Genomic DNA, 19,403 nt, shown 5'->3' on the forward strand with positions numbered 1-19,403 from the left:
GTTGTATCATTTGAGAGTAGGTTTCATAAATTAACTCCTAATGAACTTTCATAAATGAACCTCCCAATACCCAACTGTTTACTTCTAAGAACAAGGCTTACCTTAGATAACCACAGTTCAGTTACTAGATTCATATCACACTGATAGACTTTTTCTAAAATTTAATTTACAATCCATTCCTGTTTTGTTGATGTTTTTCAACAGCCTTTTTTTCCAGTATAGGCTCACTGCATTTCATTGTTATGTGACTGTTATATTTTAAAGACCTTAAGCTCCCCTCCTCACTAATTTATTATCTATTGAATATATAAATTGATAGAGGAGATACACTGATAACAGTGAATAGCAGACACAGCTCCCTGACTGCTGAGTTGTGTTGTCAAATCTCATGACCTCAAGGAGCTGTTAAACCAGTCCAGTTGTTGTCATCTAGTCCTAAGCTGGAGTATCTCCCCAACATAAATTTTGCAGCTTAGGCCTGGTAATTTGGGAAGATACTCTCACACATTCGGGTGAACCACAGCAACGACTGTATTATCTAAATGTGTAGTTTACTTCCAACCTGTTCTTACAGGCTCACCAGCATTCAGTTCAGCTTCAAACCACAAGTTCTTTAAGACTCGTGCTAAATTTCTTTCATTATAAATAACTGCAGGTAACTTACTGTCAAATCACTTGGGAAGTTCTTTTTTGATTTAGATCATACCTTTGACTATGCCAAAGCCTTTGACTGTGTGGATCACAGCAAACTGTGGAAAATTCTTCAAGAGATGAGAATACCAGGCCACCTGACCTGCCTCCTGAGAAATCTGTATGCAGGTCAGGAAGCAACAGTGAGAACTGGACATGGAACAACAGACTGGTTCCAAATCGGGAAGGGAGTAAGTCAAGGCTGTATATTGTCACCCTATATGCAGAGTACATCATGAGAAATGCTGGGCTGGACAAAGCACAAACTGGAATCAAGATTGCTGGGAGAAAATATCAATAACCTCAGATATGCAGATGACACCATCCTTACGGCAGAAAGTGAAGAAGAATGAAAGAGCCTCTTGGTGAAAGTGAAAGAGGAGAGTGAAAAAGTTGGCCTAAAACTCAACATTCAGAGGACTAAGATCATGGCATCTCGTCCCATCACTTCATGGCAAATAGATGGGGAAGCAATGGAAACAGTGAGTGACAAACATTATTTTTGGGGGCTCCAAAATCACTGCAGATGGTGACTGCAGCCATGAAATTAAGAGATGCTTGCTCCTTGGAAGGAAAGTTATGACCAACCTAGACAGCATATTAAAAAGCAGAGACATTACTTTACCAACACAGGTCCGTCTAGTCAAGGCTATGGTTTTTCTAGTAGTCATATATGGATGTGAGAGTTGGACTATAAAGAAAGCTGAGCGTGGAAGAATTAATGCTTTTGAACTGTGGTGTTGGAGAAGGCTCCCGCAAAGAGTCGGACACAACTGAGCAACTGAACTGAACTGAAGTTTCAGTTGATACCTTGTTTGCTGACTATTTGAGTCTGAACTAGTTCAGACCTGAAGAAATTCTGCACATGTGGGAATATTGGTGCACTGGCTCTTGCTGGCAAACGTACACCTGGGATCTGGTTATAGTAGAGTCAGAAATGAGGAATAACCAAGGATAATTGATAGTTTAAGTAATTCAGAATCTGGAAAAAAGATTGATCATCTTTCAAGAATTTTGAAACTCATTGCCTTGTAGACTGTTATCTGGATAAAAATATAGAATTAATTTTCTATAAGGTATCAGTTCTGCCACATATATGTTTGGTTGCTAAAGCATAAGGATCTTTTTTTCATCAGCTAAATTAGGATTTTTTGTGTGGTTATTGGAGATTTTGATCTGGAACCTGGCAAGTTAAACTCCTAACTGAATTTCAAGTCTATGTAGACTAGCCACACTGATAGTATATTTTTTTGACTCTGTGTTCAGTTCCTGACTACCAAATGTGGGACTTATGTGTGCCTGTGTGTAAGGGAAACAAATTGTTGAGAACTGCCCTCAAGCTGATTAATTATTGTCTTTTTCATGCCAGGTATCCTGGGAGCCAGGTTCTGTTACATTGGAATCTTTGACTTTAGGTTGCCAAATCCAAGGTTTAGAATTGTACCTGGCACATTGTCAGCATTCAGTAGGTGTTATTATTGTGTTATTCATGAGAATCTCTGGTGATAGGTTCCCAAACCAGATCTGGCATATGTGAATTTTCACTTTGATTCTCCCTTTTAGACATGGTTCTGCTTTCAACCTCAGGGTTCCTTTTTGCTCAGTTGTAAGTTAGTTTATTTTTCAAGGACTGTGCCTTGTGGATTTTATTCCTCTGTCTTCAGGTTTAAATTTTTGAGCCTTAGTCTTCTTTTAGTGCTTTATTTTCAACTAAATAAACTTCTGACATATTCTTTAAAAAAATTTTCTTTCACTATTATGAGGCCTCAAGTGGATAGCTAGCAAAATGCCCTTGTTATATCTGTGGTAGCCCCAGATGAAACCCAGGAGAACACTTTTACCTAAAGGGAAATAAAAAAGAAATCTGTAGCCAAAGAAACTCTTAGGTCACTTTCTCATCAGAGAAAACACTAATTTCAATCTCAGAGACAGTTGAAGAAAGTCCTATTATTTCCAGAATAATTTGGAACCTATGAGACTGTAAGGAAATGAAAAACCATGCTCTCCAATATTTGACAGTGGTTCTTAATGTTTTCTTATTTTTGTGTATTTGCCCCATCCATTTGAATTATACTCCTTGAATTAAAAACCCTCCCTCAATTGGGCATTGATTGTTAACATGGGAGGCAGCTGGTTTCTCCTTTTGCAATTTGTCTCTAGCTTTGTCTACTTGAGACGAGAATCACCTGAGAAGCATTAAAAACAATTCCTAAGCCCAGGTCCCTTGGGCTGTAATGGGGTAGGGGCCTTAAAGTTCTAAACCTTATCAGGTGATTCTGATATTCACTCAGGCTTGATAGCAGCTAGCTAAAGATGACCAGCAGCGGAAAGGTATGGTACAGTGGTCCCCATGTTTTACTTCAGATTATAATCAATCCCAAGAGCTTTTTAACATCTGTTGCTCAGGTCACACCCTGTATTAATTAGAATATTTGCATGTGGGAGCCAGACTCCAGTGTTTTCTAAAGATCCCTGGGTCATTCCCATGGGCAGCAAAATGTGGAAACCCCTGGTATAGTGATTAAGAACAGAAGATACAGGTTTAAATCCAGCTTCTCTGATAAGTAGGTAAGTTCACTGTACTTCATTTGTAAAATGGAAAATTATTTAGCTCCCTTATAGACTTGGCATTAAGATTCAATGAATTAATAGAGTGCTCAGGATTGTGTTTTATATATTGTATAAATGTAGTACTCATTAGTCATTATTATCTCAGAGTTTTGAGGATGTGGTATTTTGAACCACCTTTCCACACTACTACCCCCAGAGGCTGGAGTTGGGGACCTAATTATTATCCACTAGCCTAGGTAAAAACTTTAGCACCTGTTTGGTCAGGCCATTCAAGATGGCTGTTCCCTTGCTCTCTGTATTCTCTGCTGACCAGGCCCTGCTTCACCCACATGACTATCCAATCCTCTTAATTATAGAGCTTACTCAGTTACTGCCTTCTTTCTTGAACCCTCCCTCAGCTGCTGGTTTTTCTGGTAACTGGTGAGCCAACCTGATGGCAGTTCCGCCTATAAATGAATGGTAGCTCCTTCTTCCCCCAAGTAGCAAAAATGGCTGTTGTGTCTTGTCTGCTCTACAGGGTGGGATGTTTTCCAGGTCCTAGGCTTCAGACGGGAGAAGGCAACGACACCCCAGTCCAGTACTCTTGCCTGGAGAATCCCAGGGACGCGGGAGCCTGGTGGGCTGCCGTCTATGGGGTGGCACAGAGTCGGACATGACTGAAGCGACTTAGCAGCAGCAGCAGGCTTCAGACATGTAAGATTTTTCTATCTGATAAATCATTAGTGTCTGTCACTGTCTCCTGGTCCCTTTTTTTGGTCTCCAGGCTGGGCATCAACAAGGCTTTCGGGCCTGCAGGGTGCGGTGCAGCAACCCTACATGAAGTTAGGTAACCAGAAAACTGTGTATCTGAACGATACTGCTTAATTTTCAACAGGAATTCCTTAACAGTAGATACTTTTATAAAGTTGTGCATAAAGTAAAAAAACCTTTCTCATTTTTGCAAAAGTAATACCTGCTTATTGTAAAGAATTACAATAAAAAAGGTACCAAGAATATTTTTAAAAATCTCCCCCATAAGTAGTTATCACTAATGTTGACCTTTATTTTAGATACATTTCATTGCAGGTATACAGGTGGAAAAAAGGATAGATAGGCTTTTTATAAAAATTGGGCTGTATTGTAACCAGTTTTTTTTTTTAAGCTTTACAATGAATAATGTCCGACTGCTAAAAGTATACTATCCTGATTCCTCATATATTCGTAACCTAAATGTAGTTTTAAGTAAAAAGTGTTAAACACAGTTTAGCCTGAATTTAACAGTAGCAACAAAAGTACATTTCAAAGAATTATTGATATATTTTCTAAATGAGCCCTCATTTTCTAATGAGCAGTTAACAGATCATGAACAGCATCACAGTTTGGAGCGTTATTTTTTTTTTTAATCTTAATGTTTCAGAGACTCATCTCTACAGAGAACAAACTGGTGATTACCAAAGGGGAGGGGCTGGGGGAATCAGACAAAAGAGGTAAAGGGAATTAAGATGTGCAAGCTTCCAGCTGTAAAATAATTGTCACCAGACACAATGTACGCATAAGGAATATAGTCAGTAACGTAGCAACTTTGTATGGTGATAGATAGTAGCTGCACTTACTTTGGCTGTCATTTCATGCATCACTGTTGTACACCTGAAACTAATATAACATTGAATGTTAATTTCTTAAAATCTTGATGTTTCAGATTTAGGCAGTATACATGACACTCTTAAGGCTGGTGTAACTTTCCTCTACCTTTTCAGTAACTTTGTCAAAGTTAGTAACACTTATTAATGATATCTGCATACTTCTATTTTTAATTAAATACAATGCTTACCTGGTATATGACCAATCTTCTGATACATGGCTTAATTGGCTGCCTTTGTTTATGAGTAGATTTTTCAAGAAGGGCATTATTTTTTTAACTTTTTTTAAAAAGAAATTATGACTTTTCAGATAAAAAAAAATCCTAGGCATATCAAAAGGAGGGTTAATCACTGGAAAATTAGCGTGTTTAAAAAAACTATGAAAATAGTAGATTTAGGAATAATATTAAAAATCTTTGTTTTAGAAATAAAGCAATAACACCAGATTGTTTAGTTCTGACTTTGATTTTCCAAAGTCTGATACCACAGATGCAAACACCATACAATAATCTAATGTTATTTAAAATTTTTCTGATTTTCATATATTGGCAACTAATTCAATTTAAAAACCAACTGAGCAGATGAAATAAGTGTATCATTTTGTAGCTTCTCCAGTAGATGAAACTCGCCTTATATAAATTCTAAATTATTTGCTTTAACCAGAATGTGATCTTTGTGAATAGTTAGCATGGTGACAAAGTAAAATACATTTATTTCATCTCTGGAGTCTTCTTGATTGGGTGCTTTATTTTTGAAATTTAGTGACTTGACCAGGATGTGTCATTTTCTGTTTCTGTCATTGTGTTTTTTTGATGTAGTCATTTATTTTGATCTGTAGATTCCATTTGTTTGTCTCTTTTTTCCCTTTTAAGACAGTCTTTAATCATGGAGAATACTATTAATACCCATGTACCCATCACCCAACCTGAGAAATAAACTATTACAAATACTATTAAAATCCCCTGGGGATCCATCCCTGGTTGCAAACTCTCTTCACATATGAGGTTTTGTGTTTATCATATCTGTGCATGTGACTTACTACCTACGAAAGTACTCCTATATAGTATTCTTTTGCAAGTTATTAAATTTTATATAGGCAGTAATCAAATTTTAGTTATCCTCTGCATGTTGGGGTGTTTTGTTGTTGTTTCTTTGCTTCAAATATTAAAAGATTTCTCCATAATGGTGCACAGAGATCAAGTTCTTTCATTTTACTGGTGAGTGGTGTGCCATGGCAGTAATACACCACAATTTAGATTTAGTTCTTTATTTCAGGGATGCTTTCCCTTTTATTGACAATTATGCCCTGTTACCTAGGTCACACCTGATTCTAGCTGCCACTGATGTGAACAGTTTCACATGTGCTTCCATTTACTTAGCATCGACAGCGCTTCATCCTGTCAAAAAGCCTGCTACCAACACAGACTCGGCTTGGGTGGAGTGAACACTCTCATGGAACTCCCGCTCAATCACTGAGAGATGGAGGCTCCTGCTCCCTACTTTTGGATAGACACTTTCAGTATACATTGTATACAAAAGTAAGATAGAAATTAAGCCGCTGTTGCCTGCATCAGTGACCTTGATAGCACTATCTTATATTTACTTCTTCTCTTCTCTCACTCTCCCCCATATATCACTTCTGCTCTCAGGAGTCACTTCCCAGATAAACTGCCTGCACGCAGTCCTTTTCCCAGGCCCCGCTTCTGGGGGAGCCACAATATAAATCTATGAGTACTTTCTATTTTTCTTAGGTTTTGTTCATTCATTTCTATGACTGCTGGTAAATGAGACTAAGGTAGGAGCCCTGCTAAATAAGGCTGCTCCATTCTGTTTGAGAATCTTTTGCATCTCTTCTTGGCACGCTAGCGTGTGGGTTTGTGCTTTGTCTCTCTAGACTTACTGCAGCTGGAGAGCCAGTGTACCTCTTCTTCCTGTTCACTTGCTTCTTTGCTGCTGGTGTTGTGTTTTTTAATTTTTAATTGAAGGAGGATTGCTTTTCAGTATTGGTTTGATTTCTGCCATACATCAACATGAATTAGCCAAAGGTGACAAATGTCCCCTCCCTCTTTAACCTCCCTCCCACCTGCTACTCCTTCCCACCCCTCTAAGTTGTTACAGAGTCCTAGTTTGAGTTCCCTAAGTCCTACAGCAAATTTCCATTGGCTATCTATTATTTTAGGGACACAAGTTACCCTAAGGTTGAGTTATCTTGTACCCAATTTTATTTATCTTTGATTGCTTTATGTTTTTTTTAAATGTATATTCTCTGATTATCTTAGCCCTTTTATGTTCTATTTTCAGTTCTGACTACACTCTTCCTTTGTATTTAATTATTAGTTCTATAATGTTTGATCATCAGACTCCATTTTTATTTCACTCTGTTTCAGTCATTTAGTTCTTGTTATTATATTCAGACATCTTGAAGCCCTTGTGAAGAATGTCTTTGTATTAAATTGTATTTTTCTTCTAGAGTTCTTTGATCTCTTGTATGCCACATTCATTATTTTTTTTTTCTTGCAGTCCCTGCCCCTGCTCTCTCCTTATTGAGCTGTCTTTCAGTTTGTCTGTTTTTCATGCCTGTTCTTTTTCATCTTACTAGTGCTTGACAGCTCTGCCCAGACTTCATATTTGCTTCCTGATTGTGTGGGCAGCTTCCTTACTCTCCATATCAGCATTATTCTTGGCTCAGCTCACTTTTGTGGTTACAAAATATACACTCTGCAGCTTTCTACTCTTCTGTCTCTCCAGGAGGTCGTGGTGACCTGTACACATTACTCCTGAACTCTGACTTGGCATATTTTTGCTGCTAGTTGTGACATTTTTCTGTCTTCCTATAAAAATTTCTCCTATGACTCTTCCTGCCCATGCAACACAATATCAGGATTTACTCCCTGTGATTGGGGCGTATATTGTGTTTCCATTGTGGAGGCCCTCAGATTCTAGCCCTAGAATCTTCACTTCTGCTGGAAAGTGCCCTAAATCACTTCTCTGTTTTACCCGTTCTTGCCTGCAGTTCTGTAGCATCTATCAGTCATAGATGGGTTGGTGGGGGTGGGGGGGGGGCGGGGTGGAGAATTCAATGTTTTCTCTCCAGATTTGGTGTATTAATGAGGTGGTTAATTCACTTTAGGAGCCTTGCCAAACAGCTGCTCCATTTCTTCTCAGAATCTGCTGTATCTTTCCTTGGTTTCCATTCTTGAAGTTTATAACTTTGAGCTGTGCCTATCATATTGTATTTGTTGATGGAGAACCAACCAACCTCTAACCTTCCCTCCTTTCTCCTTTTCTTTCTTCCTTCCTTTTCATTTTAATTTGTTAATGGGTAGGAAATGGGAGATGATTAAAGAAGACTTCTTTCTACTACTTAATCCCCAAGTCTGTCTTTTGGGTTTTAATTGTGGGAAAATACACATAGCGGGCAAGTACACATAGTTGGATGGCATCACTGACTCCATGGACATGAGTTTGAGCAAACTCTGGGAGATAGTGACAGACAGGAAAGCACAGTGTGCTGCAGTTCATTGGGGTCGCAGAGTCGGACACGACTGAGCAACTGAACAACAACACATAACCAAATTTACCATTTTTTTATAGTGTTTTTTTATTGAAGTACAGTTGATTTACAGTGTTTAATTTCTGCTGTACATCAAAGTAATTCAGTTACACACATATATATACATTCTCTTATATTTTGCATGATGGTTTATCATAGGATACTGACTATGTTAATAGTTCTCTATGCTATACGGTAAGATGTTATTTATCCATTCCATATATAATAGCTTACATCTACTAACTCCAGCCTCCCACTCCACCTCTCCTTCACAAGTCTGCTCTGTTTGTCCATGAGTCTCTTTCTGTCTTGTAGATAAGTTCATTTGTGTCATATTTTTAGATTCCACATATTTGTTGTTCGTTGGCTCAGTTGTGCCCGACTCTTTGCAACCCCGTGAACTGCAGCGCGCCAGGTTTCCCTGTCCTTCACCATCTCCTGGAGATTCCACATATAAGTAATACCATTTGTTATTTGTCTTTCTCTTTGGCTTACTTCACTTATTATGATAAATTCTGGTTGCATCCATGTTGCTGCAGATGGCTTTATGCTTTTTATGGCTGAATAGTATTCCATTGTGTGAGTTTCAGTTTTACTCAGGGACCTTGCTGCTGCTACTGCTAAGTCACTTCAGTCGTATCCGACTCTGTGCGACCCCATAGACGGCAGCCCACCAGGCTCCCCCATCCATGGGATTCTCCAGGCAAGAACACTGGAGTAGGTTACTCAGGGACCTTACTGATGACTGTAGCCTGGGAGACCGCCACTTTGCAGCTCTGAGTGAATTGCTCTAAAGAGGTAGGAAGAGAAGCCAGTTGAGTCGTGGCTGTTGGCTAGGGAATGCGTACAGTCAAGCTTACATCTCAGTAAGAGATTACAGCTAATCACAAGGAACAAATGTCTCAGTTAATTATTTCAGTGCTGCTTCAGATATAGGAAGGTTCAAGAATCTGGGTTATTAAAATTCTTGCTGAGATGTACATAGACCTTTCTAAAGGGGCCTGATTTTCCAAAGCACAGAATGCCTCATTTTTTTTGTCGGGTGTATTATTGGTCAGCAACTACAGTGGCTAATGACTTAATTTGTTTATAACTGCATGACAGTCTTTTATTTTTCAGCAGAGTTTAGATATATTTAAAATAGGCAAAAATATAATAGAAGAATAGGCAGAAGATCTTATTGCTATGGATAAGTTTGAAAGACATGGCCGAAATAAAACCCTTTAAAGGAAGAAGGAAATAATACTTATTACATGCTTGTTATGTGACACAATTTTGTTAGTCTTCACAAGAGCCCTAGTTTATTATTAATAGATTTGTTATCCCTGCTTTTCAGATAGGAAAACTTAAGCTCATTGATGTAAAATGACTTTCTCAAGGACTCATAGATAGTAAAAGTGGACCCTTTATTATTGATGTAGCTGTACTGGCAGGAACATTTTGCAATATAAACATGAACTATTACAGTCTTTATTTGGTAAATGCTTTGGAACTATTTATCCACTACTGAGCAAGTGTCTTAAGGAAAAAAAGCCTTTTTTGTAAAGTATACAGTAATTCAATTCCTAAAGGCTAGAATTTAAAAAGAAAGACTGCACTCTGAGATTTAAACTTAAAGAATCAGCATATGCTAGATCAAAGCAGAACTACAGAGTATCCTAAACATAAATGATAGCTCCAGGTCTGCAAATTTTAACCTTTTTTTAGGTTTATGAAATTTACCAATTTATTTTGATATTAGGGTAGATATTATTACTCATAATGGGGTTAGTGGCTTTAGTTTTATTCCTCTCCTTCTGAACACTTACAAACACCTCTGAAGAGGATTAAGATTGCTTCTTAATCTCTTCCAACGTTCTTTTTTTATTCACCCCGCTGTTCCCTTTCCCTTCTCTCACCAGCTATGACTTGACCATTGCAGAGGTTGCATAAAGATTGAGGAATTAGGGGAGAAAGGTGAAGACAGTTTTAAATTCATATGACTGTACTGCTGTTTCACTGTTTTGTTTTCATACATTTCTCTTTGAAAGGATATAGATGTGACATAGAGATTAAATGTAGGTTCTGCTTATAAGATAGCTTGTGTTCACATCTCTGTTTTTCTGCTTAAGCAAATTACATAAATTCTCTGAACTTCAGTTTCATCACTCATGAAGTCTACAATAGTGATCCATGGAATTATTTGGGAGAAAAACTAGGCGTGTAAGAAATCTCTATCATGTGAGAATCATTCAATAAGTAAGAATGTCTCCTCCAACAAACTTTGAGTTTCTGATGAGGGTCAGTCAGTGAGCTTTTCAAAAATGCAAGGGAGTAAACTTGGTAGATCCTGTGGGTCAGGTTCCTCCCGCCCCCCCCCCCCCATTATTTATTTGTTTGCTTGTTTAAGTAGCGTGAGATTTTTGTCTTTTAGTCACTGCTGTATTCACAACTCCTAAAACAGTGTCTAGCACAAAAAGACTTTATGAATGAATAAAAAGCAAATTATCTTTGGTCCTCAGTGGTTTATCCCTACTCTTTGAAGAAAAGTTTTTTAAATTTACAAATAGAAATTGATCCTTTTTAGTAAACAGTTCTATTTGCCAATATATGGTCAAACCCTCTTCTTGTCCTCAACTCCTGGCAACCACTGATCTAATCTTCAATCTTAGAGTTTTGGGCTTTCCAGAATGTCTAATAAGTTGAATCGTGCATTATACAGTCTTTTGATTCTGGCACTTGTCACAAAACAAAGTACATTTGAAGCTCATTTGTGTTGTGGTTCAGCATTTTTTTTAATTGTTGAGTAGCATTCTGTTAATCTGGAACAAATATATTAACAATCTTGCACTGTTTTATTCTTTTTGTTTGATTTCTAGCTTTCCAGAGTGTTGGATCTTCCACCAGAAAACTTGATCAAGTCAATATCTGCAGTTCCGATTTCCAGAAAAGGGTTGAGTATAATATATTTGTAATGATCTAGAATGTGATTGATTTTGTCAGTTAACCAAAAAATGCAGTTACTCTCCAGTTTACAAAAGAAATTATCCTTAATACATGATTTAATGTGTTATTTCTATGGCTTTAAATAATAAAATTCTATGCTTTAATACTCTGACGTGGCAGATTATATTAATATTCTCATGTTGTTTTGATGTCTAGTGTGATAACTGTATGGCAGTCTTTGAGAAATTTGGAATAAGGTTTGAGTTAATTCTGTAACAGCAAATAAAAGAACTATGATTCTAGTTAGAAAATCAGAGTTTTTGAAGAGATCTTAGAGATGAAACACGTATCTAATGCCTGAATACTATTGTGCCATGTTGACTGCTAGATTTTTAGTGGTTTTGTTTGGTTTCAGTTTTTTTGTTTGTTTCCATTTGAGGACCCCCCCAGTGATAGAGAAAGCAATGGCATCCCACTCCAGTACTCTTGCCTGGAAAATCCCATGGACGGAGGAGCCTGGAAGGCTGCAATCCATGGGGTCACTAAGGGTCGGGCACGACTGAGTGACTTCACTTTCACTTTTCACTTTCATGCATTGGAGAAGGAAATGGCAACCCACTCCAGTGTTCTTGCCTAGAGAATCCCAGGGACGGGGGAACCTGGTGTGCTGCTGTCTGTGGGGTCACACAGAGTCGGACACGACTGAAGTGACTTAGCAGCAGCAGCAGCAGTGATAGAGAACTACTGGTTAGGGCTACATATACTCTATATAGTTGCTACTTGGATTCAGAGAGAGCTGTTTTGTGAGTTTGATCATTCTCATTGATACTTGTTTACCAGGTGACTGCTGCTGCTGCTGCTAGGTAGCTTCAGTCCTGTCCAACTCTGTGCGACCCCATAGACAGCAGCCCACCAGGCTCCCAGTTGACTAGAAAATTTCAATACTTGAATAAAATACTCTCTCAGTTAATTAATAATGACAAGAAATTAGCTACGTAGTAGGCGTAATGCTTTAAGCTTAAATTATCATTATACTGTTACGATATAATGATACCATTATTACTATACCATCATGTCCTTAAATATTTTGTCCCCTTAACTTTGTTAGGATTTTAAGACAAAGTAGAATGAATGTTTTTTCCTAGAATAGGACAAATGGATAAGTGGAAAAGAAAGAGAAAGGCTACATATGATCTTGTAAAAGAGCATTTTTAAAATAGCCTGTTACAACTTCATCTGTATTGAGTTCCAAGAATAGAGGAGACCACTGACCAAAAGATGGGCTTTGTATGTAAACTGATTCAGTGTTTCGAACAGTTACCTAATTTATGAATCTGTAAAGGGCATTTTGCATAATAATGGAAATGCCTGTTTTTATTTTGTGTTTCAAAGACCTTTAGTAAGCTGAACTGTCTTGACCCATCTTTTGTTTCTTGTTTTTTTTTTTTAAATGAGGTAACATTGTATATATTTCACATGGACAATATTCTGTATACAGTATAGCATGCTTTGTCACCACCAAAAATTTAGTGTTCCATCTGTCATTATGCAGCTGATCCCCTTTACCCGTTTACTTCTCCCCACCACCCCTTCCCCTCTAGTAACTAGAACTCTGTATCTGTATGTTTGATTTGATTTGTTCACTTATTTTTTGTTCTTTATACTCCACATGTGAGCAGAATCATACGGTATTTTTCTTTCTTGGTCGGACTTACTTCATTGAGCATAATATCCTCAAGGTCCATCCACATTGTCCCAAATGGCAAGATCTCGTCTTTTTCTATGACTGAGGAGCGTTCCATTGTTGGTGTGTGTGTGTGTGTGTGTGTGTACATCTTCTATATCAATTCATTTATGGGCACTAGTTTGTTTTATACCTTGACTGTTATAAATAATGCTGCAATAAATATATGGGTGCTTGCTGCTGCTAAGTCGCTTCAGTCGTGTCCGACTCTGTGCGACCCCATAGACGGCAGCCCACCAGGCCCCGCCGTCCCTGGGATTCTCCAGGCAAGAACACTGGAGTGGGTTGCCATTTCCTTCTCCAATGCATGAAAATGAAAAGTGAAAGTGAAGTTGCTCAGTCGTGTCCGACTCTTAGTGACCCCATAGACTGCAGCCTACCAGGCTCCTCCGTGCATGGGATTTTCCAGGCAAGAGTACCGGAGTGGGGTGCCATTGCCTTCTCTATATGGGTGCTTATATCTTTTCAAATTAGTGTTTTCATATTCTTTGGATAAATACCCAGAAGTTGCTGGATCATATGGTAGCTCTAGTCTTTTTGCGGAATCTCCGTAGTGGCTGCACCAATCTACATTCCCACCAACAGTGTATGAGTATTCCTTTTTCTCCACATTCTTGTCAGCACTTGTTATTTCTCACTTTTTTGACAGTACCTATTCTGATGTGAGGTGATACCTCATTTTTATTTGCGTTTTCCTAGTAATTAGTGATGCTGGGCATCTTTTCACTTGCCTGTTGTCTTGGCCCCTCTTTTGAATAAGATTTTCTATACCTGCTTTGAGTTCCTTTGTGCAGTTCCACTTTAGCAGTCTGAAAAACTAAGATTTTGTTTCATAGAAAATAAATAATAAGGAGGACCTCAATTTCTTTAATCTACCAGTTGAAAATTCTGCATATTGAATTTGTTTAAAGGAATTGCTACTGCTTTGTCTTCATAACCCCAGTTATCCTTTAGAGTACTGAAACAAAACCTAACTGTTCTGTATTTCTAATTTGATTCTAAAGTGCTATAACATGCCAGGAAAATTAAGAAATATTATTTTTGTTAATGTGGTTTATTTAATGTGATATGAATCTATTTGTTCAGGTAGTCTAATTCTCTGAATTATATAGTTGACTCTTGAACAGCGTGGGTTTGAATTGCATGGGTGCAGCTATATGTGGATTTTTTTTTCAGCTAGCATGAACTGCGGTACTTCATGATCCATGGTTGGTTGAAGTCAATTGACTACAGAGCCCCAGAAGGTCCAAGGGCTAGTGTTGGCCTATTGGTGGCAGAGCCAGGTCCTGGTGTCTGTAGCTACAAGGCCCCCCTAGTGGTCCCAGTCTGTCAGCCCACTGGTAGGTGGTACTGGGTCTAATGTAACCCTGAGGGTCCAGGAGTAGTGCCAGCAATGGGGGGCGGGGGGAAGGGGATCCAGGGTGGGGGTTGGTCCTGGGCCCTCTGGTGGGCAGGACCCAGTCCCAGGGAAGCTTGGGACTCTGGAGGTCTTGAGATGCCTGACCTTCAGCTGGGTGGGGCTGTGTCCCTGCCCAGAGATGTACTTGGCCTGATGTGTCCCATTATTGATGATGACAAGCTGATCAGCAGGGCTGGGTCCTGAGGTGGCTGGCTGTATGACCAGGGGACCCCAGGGCCTGGTACAGGCCAGCAGATGGGTAGGGCTGGGTCATAAGACAACTGGCTACAGGGCCCCAGGGATCCTGAGACTAGTGCTGCCTCTCTGTTGGGGAGCTAAGTCCTAGGGTGGCTAGCTGCAGGGCCCACAGTCCCAGAGCCAGTGTTAGCCTGCTCATGAACAGGGCCATGGCCTTGAATAGTCCTGGGGCTGGTGATGGCCTCCTGGAGGGCAGGGTCAAAGTGACCCAAGGCTGGTGATCGCCCACTGGTGAGTGTGGCCATGTCCTGACCCGGCTGGCTGAGGTGCCCGGGATATCCTGGAGGTGGTGTCAGCCTTATGTTGAGTAAGGCTGTGTCCTAGTGGGCTGAGCCATATCTTTTGCTGCAGGGTCCAGGAATCCCAGGGCTGATGCCCACCCCAGTGAGGAAGGAGGGTCCCTATGAATACTTGTGGCAGCCTGGGGATCCCTTGGCTATTGTCAGCCCATTGTTGGGTGGGGCCATGTACCTGGCCTGGAATACCCCCAAACTAATGAGACTGGCTAGTACCTGAAGCTGGAACCCAGCACTAATAAGCTTGAAGGAGAATTTCAAAATGGTATTTACTAGCACCAGTATCCTCATGAATGAGCTCCCTAAATTGACTGCTGTCAGTGTCTCTGTCCCAAGTTGTGCTGCTATACTTAGTCACTCAGTTGTGTCCCACTCTTTTGTGACCCCGTGGACTGTAGCCCACCACGCTCCTCTGTCCGTGGAATTCTCCCAGCATGAATTCTGGAGTGGGTAGCCATTTCCTTCTCCAGGGGATCTTCCCAACCTAGAGATGGTACTTGGATCTCCTGGATTGCAGGGGGATTCTTCACTGTCTGAGCCGCCTAGTCATCCAGTGACTTCAGTGGATAGTTGCTCTGTTAAATAGTTGCAGTTTTCATGTGCATGCAGAAGGAGGTTAGCTCAGGGTCTTTTTATTTTGCCACCTTGGTCACTGCTCAAGGCTCAGGAAAATTCTTAGTGGTTATTATTGACTAGATTCCTTAATGTGATCAGAAGTTACACAATTTTTTAGACATATGCCTGGATTTCAAGAATGATAAGGAAGTTATTTGTGCTCCTGTGTTTTGTGTTGAAGTGAAGTGAAAGTCGCTCAGTCGTGTCCAACTCTTTGCGACCTCATGGACTACACAGTCCATGGAATTCTCCAGGCCAGAATACTGGAGTGGGTAGCCATTCCCTTCTCCAGGGGATCTTCCCAACCCAGGGATTGAACCCAGGTCTCCCACATTGCAAGCGGACTCTTTACCAGCTGAGCCACCAGGGAAGTCCAAGAGCAGGTGAGGGGGCTAGAAATGGGCTAGACAGACAGTGGTTCAGCCCACCTATTCTGCCCAGAGAGTCTCATTCTCTACTTCGTTATTAAACATTCAGTGTCAGTAATTAATTGGAAGTTTGTATATTATTTTTATACCTTGAACAATTTCAAACTATAGAAAATTTATAGAGAATAATGTAATGAACACTCATGCTCACTTTCTAACATGTTAGGTCTTAATTTTTTCCAAATTTTGTTTTCTACAAATCAAACATTGGTTACTGTTGAAGCCACCTGTATACCATCCTTCCTTAGAGATAACTGCTCTTTGAAGAAAATGATTGTTTTCACTACTCGCTTGCCTAGTTTCTTTCTTGGTTTCTTTGTTTTTGCATTGTTTCATCACCAACCCAATGAAAAGAATGGCAGTGTCTGTCTCTTTAAAGAACTACAGAGTGTTAAGAATAATACAATGGCACCCCGCTCCAGTACTCTTGCCTGGAAAATCCCATGGATGGAGGAGCCTGGTGGGCTGCAGTCCATGGGGTCGCAAAGAGTTGGACACGACTGAGCAACTTCACTTTCACTTTTCACTTTCATGCATTGGAGGAGGAAATGGCAACCCACTCCAGTGTTCTTGCCTGGAGAATCCCAGGGACAGGGGAGCCTGGTGGGCTGCTGTCTATGGGGTCTCACAGAGTCGGACACGACTGAAGCGACTTAGCAGCAGCAGCATGTTAAAATTCAGATTTCACCAGTTTTTAAAAATTTTGCTTTGGTCATCTGAAGGTCAATGAAGAGGCTTGAAAGAAGGAAGTATTTGAAATAGTGGAGGAAGATTTGTAGAAGAGGTCAAGAGACTTGAGCTTTTTTCTGACTCTGTTTAGTAGTTGCAGTAGACTTTTAGGGGAGACAATGAACTTGCCAGACGTCATTTTTCACATTTGTCAAATAAGGTGGTTGCTGTGTGTCTCTTACAGAGATACCATAAGGCTACAGCTGGGTGATGGAAGAGGAAGAATTTTATAAGATAAAGTACTCAATCAGTACATAGTGATGATACTTCTAATTGCTTTGCTTTCTTCTGATAAGATTATGTCAGTGTAGAGAACCCAAAGTGATTAGTCTTTTTTTGTTTTCCCTCTGGTAACATTTTTAAGGTAACAGTCTTTTCCTGTTTCACGTCTGTCTTTAGAGAGGTAGCTGACTTCCAGCTTTCTGTGGATTCTCTATTGGAAAACAACAATGACCATTCAAGACCAGATATTCAAATTCAAGCCATGAGACTGGCAGAGAAGGTACTTTAGCACTATTATCTCTTTTGACATTGTAATAAACATGTTAAATAAAAAAATATTCTGCAGGCTATGTCAGCCATAATAATGAATTTAATAGTATTTTTGTTCAAGACACCTTGGAAAGTATAATTTAAATTTATTTTAGCTGCATATTATAAGGTTAGGATGGTTTTTGAAATTAGTTATGAAACACTCCTGTTGAGCTGACAGTATTCAGTTTTTTGATTACTTATAGGAAGACTGAGTGTTAATTAAATTTACACATTGAAGCTGGATGGACTTCTGAATTCAGGAGAACAAGTTTAATAAATTAGAACAGTGGGCTGCAGTTTTAAAAAATGAGTTTCTGAGAAGATGAACATTAAAATATGCGAAGAAATGATTAGATGTAAATAGAACCATGATTTCAGAGAAGTGGTTAGATAATTTAGTAATCCTCTTTCATTTCTAATATCTCCGATGGGCTCAGTATCTGAGAGAGGAGTTGACAGGACTGTGGAGAATGACCACATCTAAACTGTGAGTGTCTAATACCTTCAGAAAGAAAGAGGAAGATCTGGGACAAAGTTGTTTTGTTTTTGTTTTAAATAGGATTACTACATGTGACACTGAGGAAGGCATGGGCACTCTGAAGAGTCCAAACAATGAAAGTCAGTTTCACAGAAAAAAATATATAAAGAATGAGTATAATAAAGAGGCTCTGGTAGCTAAGTCAATGTTTATTTGACCACAGAAATCACCCCAGGTTTTTTTTCTTTTTTTGCCACACTGCACGCAGGACCTTAGTTCCCCAACTAGGGATTGAACCCATGGTCTCTCAACCCAGATTTTTATCAGGAAGCATACCAGGAATAAAATTCTCCTAACTACAATATTTATTTCCTCCTCTTGTGAGTTCTCAAAAATGAAAGCTGGTGGCTCCTCAGTAACAACAGGTATCTCTTTAAGTCTCCCAGCTGCTTTGAACATCTGGTTGGTTAAAAATGTAAAGCGTGTTCATTAAAGACCAAATATTTAAATTTTTTACATATTTTATGGGGGTGTAAGTTGTTTTAGCAGAGGCCCTAACAGGGTATCATGTTCTAACACTCTTACGAAAGGTGGGTAAAATAAAGAGTTCATTGCATGTTATAGTACGTGAGGTGGGGGTCAAGTGATGGCTCCCTTTTTTCCACATTAGAGAATTTGAAGTGAGAGAATGGGAAAGAGGAAGAGAGAGTCTCTGAGTAGAGTAGCATTCCAGCCGGGAAAGAAGAAAACATGTGAACACAAATATAATGACAGAGCTGGAGAGACCAGCTAAGCCCAAGTCCAGACACATGACTATGAGAAAGGACACATCTGCTGTCCTTGGAAGCCAGTCCCATAGGATTAGAACTGCAAAACTCATTAGGCCTATTTTATAACATACCTGTTTTACTTTATATCTTTTCAGCTAAAATGTGACACAGTGGTGAGTGAAATCAGCACTGGTCAAGGGACTGTAAATTTCAAAATCAACAGAGAACTGTTAACAAAGGTAAGAACAGGTTACGGTGCAGCTGTTGCACCTTCTCTCGTTCCCTCCGCTTCAGCTACAGTGTTTTCCCTCCGGTTCTTAAACTTATCCTGCCTCCTCTTGCCTCAGAACTTTTACACATTCTGATCCCACTGCGTGGAAATCACCCCAAGTTCAGTCTGCTTATCCTGCACATCTTGGTTTTTCCCTAGCAGTGCCTTTCTGACCCCTTCATTCATACACTCTCTTAACACTGTATATGCCTCCTTGGCAAAACTTAACTGTAGTTGCTATTTTACATTTTTCTTATTTGATGAATGCCTTTTGCCCTTTAAACTCTAATTTCCATTAGGGCTTATAGCATCTGTTTTTCTCACATACACGGTTCCTAGCACAGCACCAGGCATGCAGTAAGTGCGAGATACTATTATTAAATGAATCATTGGACTCCATATTGAATACAGGAAAGCAGTACATTGAAAGTACATTGTACAAAGTACAAAGTAGTACATTGAATACTTTGAAAGCAGTAGCTGGTTGCCACTCTTTAGTAGCCTATAATCTATTGGAAGCATA

General features: G+C 39.5%; 1 protein-coding gene across 8 annotated transcripts in view; it reads left to right on the forward strand.

Annotated features, from left to right (window-relative positions):
• The window catches only part of RARS2 (arginyl-tRNA synthetase 2, mitochondrial), an 89,823-nt gene that overhangs the window by 7,140 nt on the left and 63,280 nt on the right, over positions 1-19,403 (forward strand). For 3 of the 8 annotated variants that reach the window (XM_061427860.1, XM_061427858.1, XM_061427861.1), the window contains exons 2-4: positions 11,292-11,365; positions 17,227-17,329; positions 18,765-18,848. In XM_061427860.1, the coding sequence (XP_061283844.1) occupies positions 11,292-11,365; positions 17,227-17,329; positions 18,765-18,848 (261 nt within the window). Of the gene's footprint in view, positions 1-917; positions 1,173-3,778; positions 3,955-6,535; positions 6,676-11,291; positions 11,366-14,278; positions 14,443-17,226; positions 17,330-18,764; positions 18,849-19,403 lie in introns of those variants that run through there. The other 5 variants (XM_061427862.1, XM_061427866.1, XM_061427863.1 and 2 more) reach the window with 5 other exon arrangements.

The sequence above is a fragment of the Bos javanicus genome, chromosome 9 (assembly GCF_032452875.1).
Source record: "Bos javanicus breed banteng chromosome 9, ARS-OSU_banteng_1.0, whole genome shotgun sequence".
Classification (NCBI taxonomy): Eukaryota; Metazoa; Chordata; class Mammalia; order Artiodactyla; family Bovidae; genus Bos; species Bos javanicus.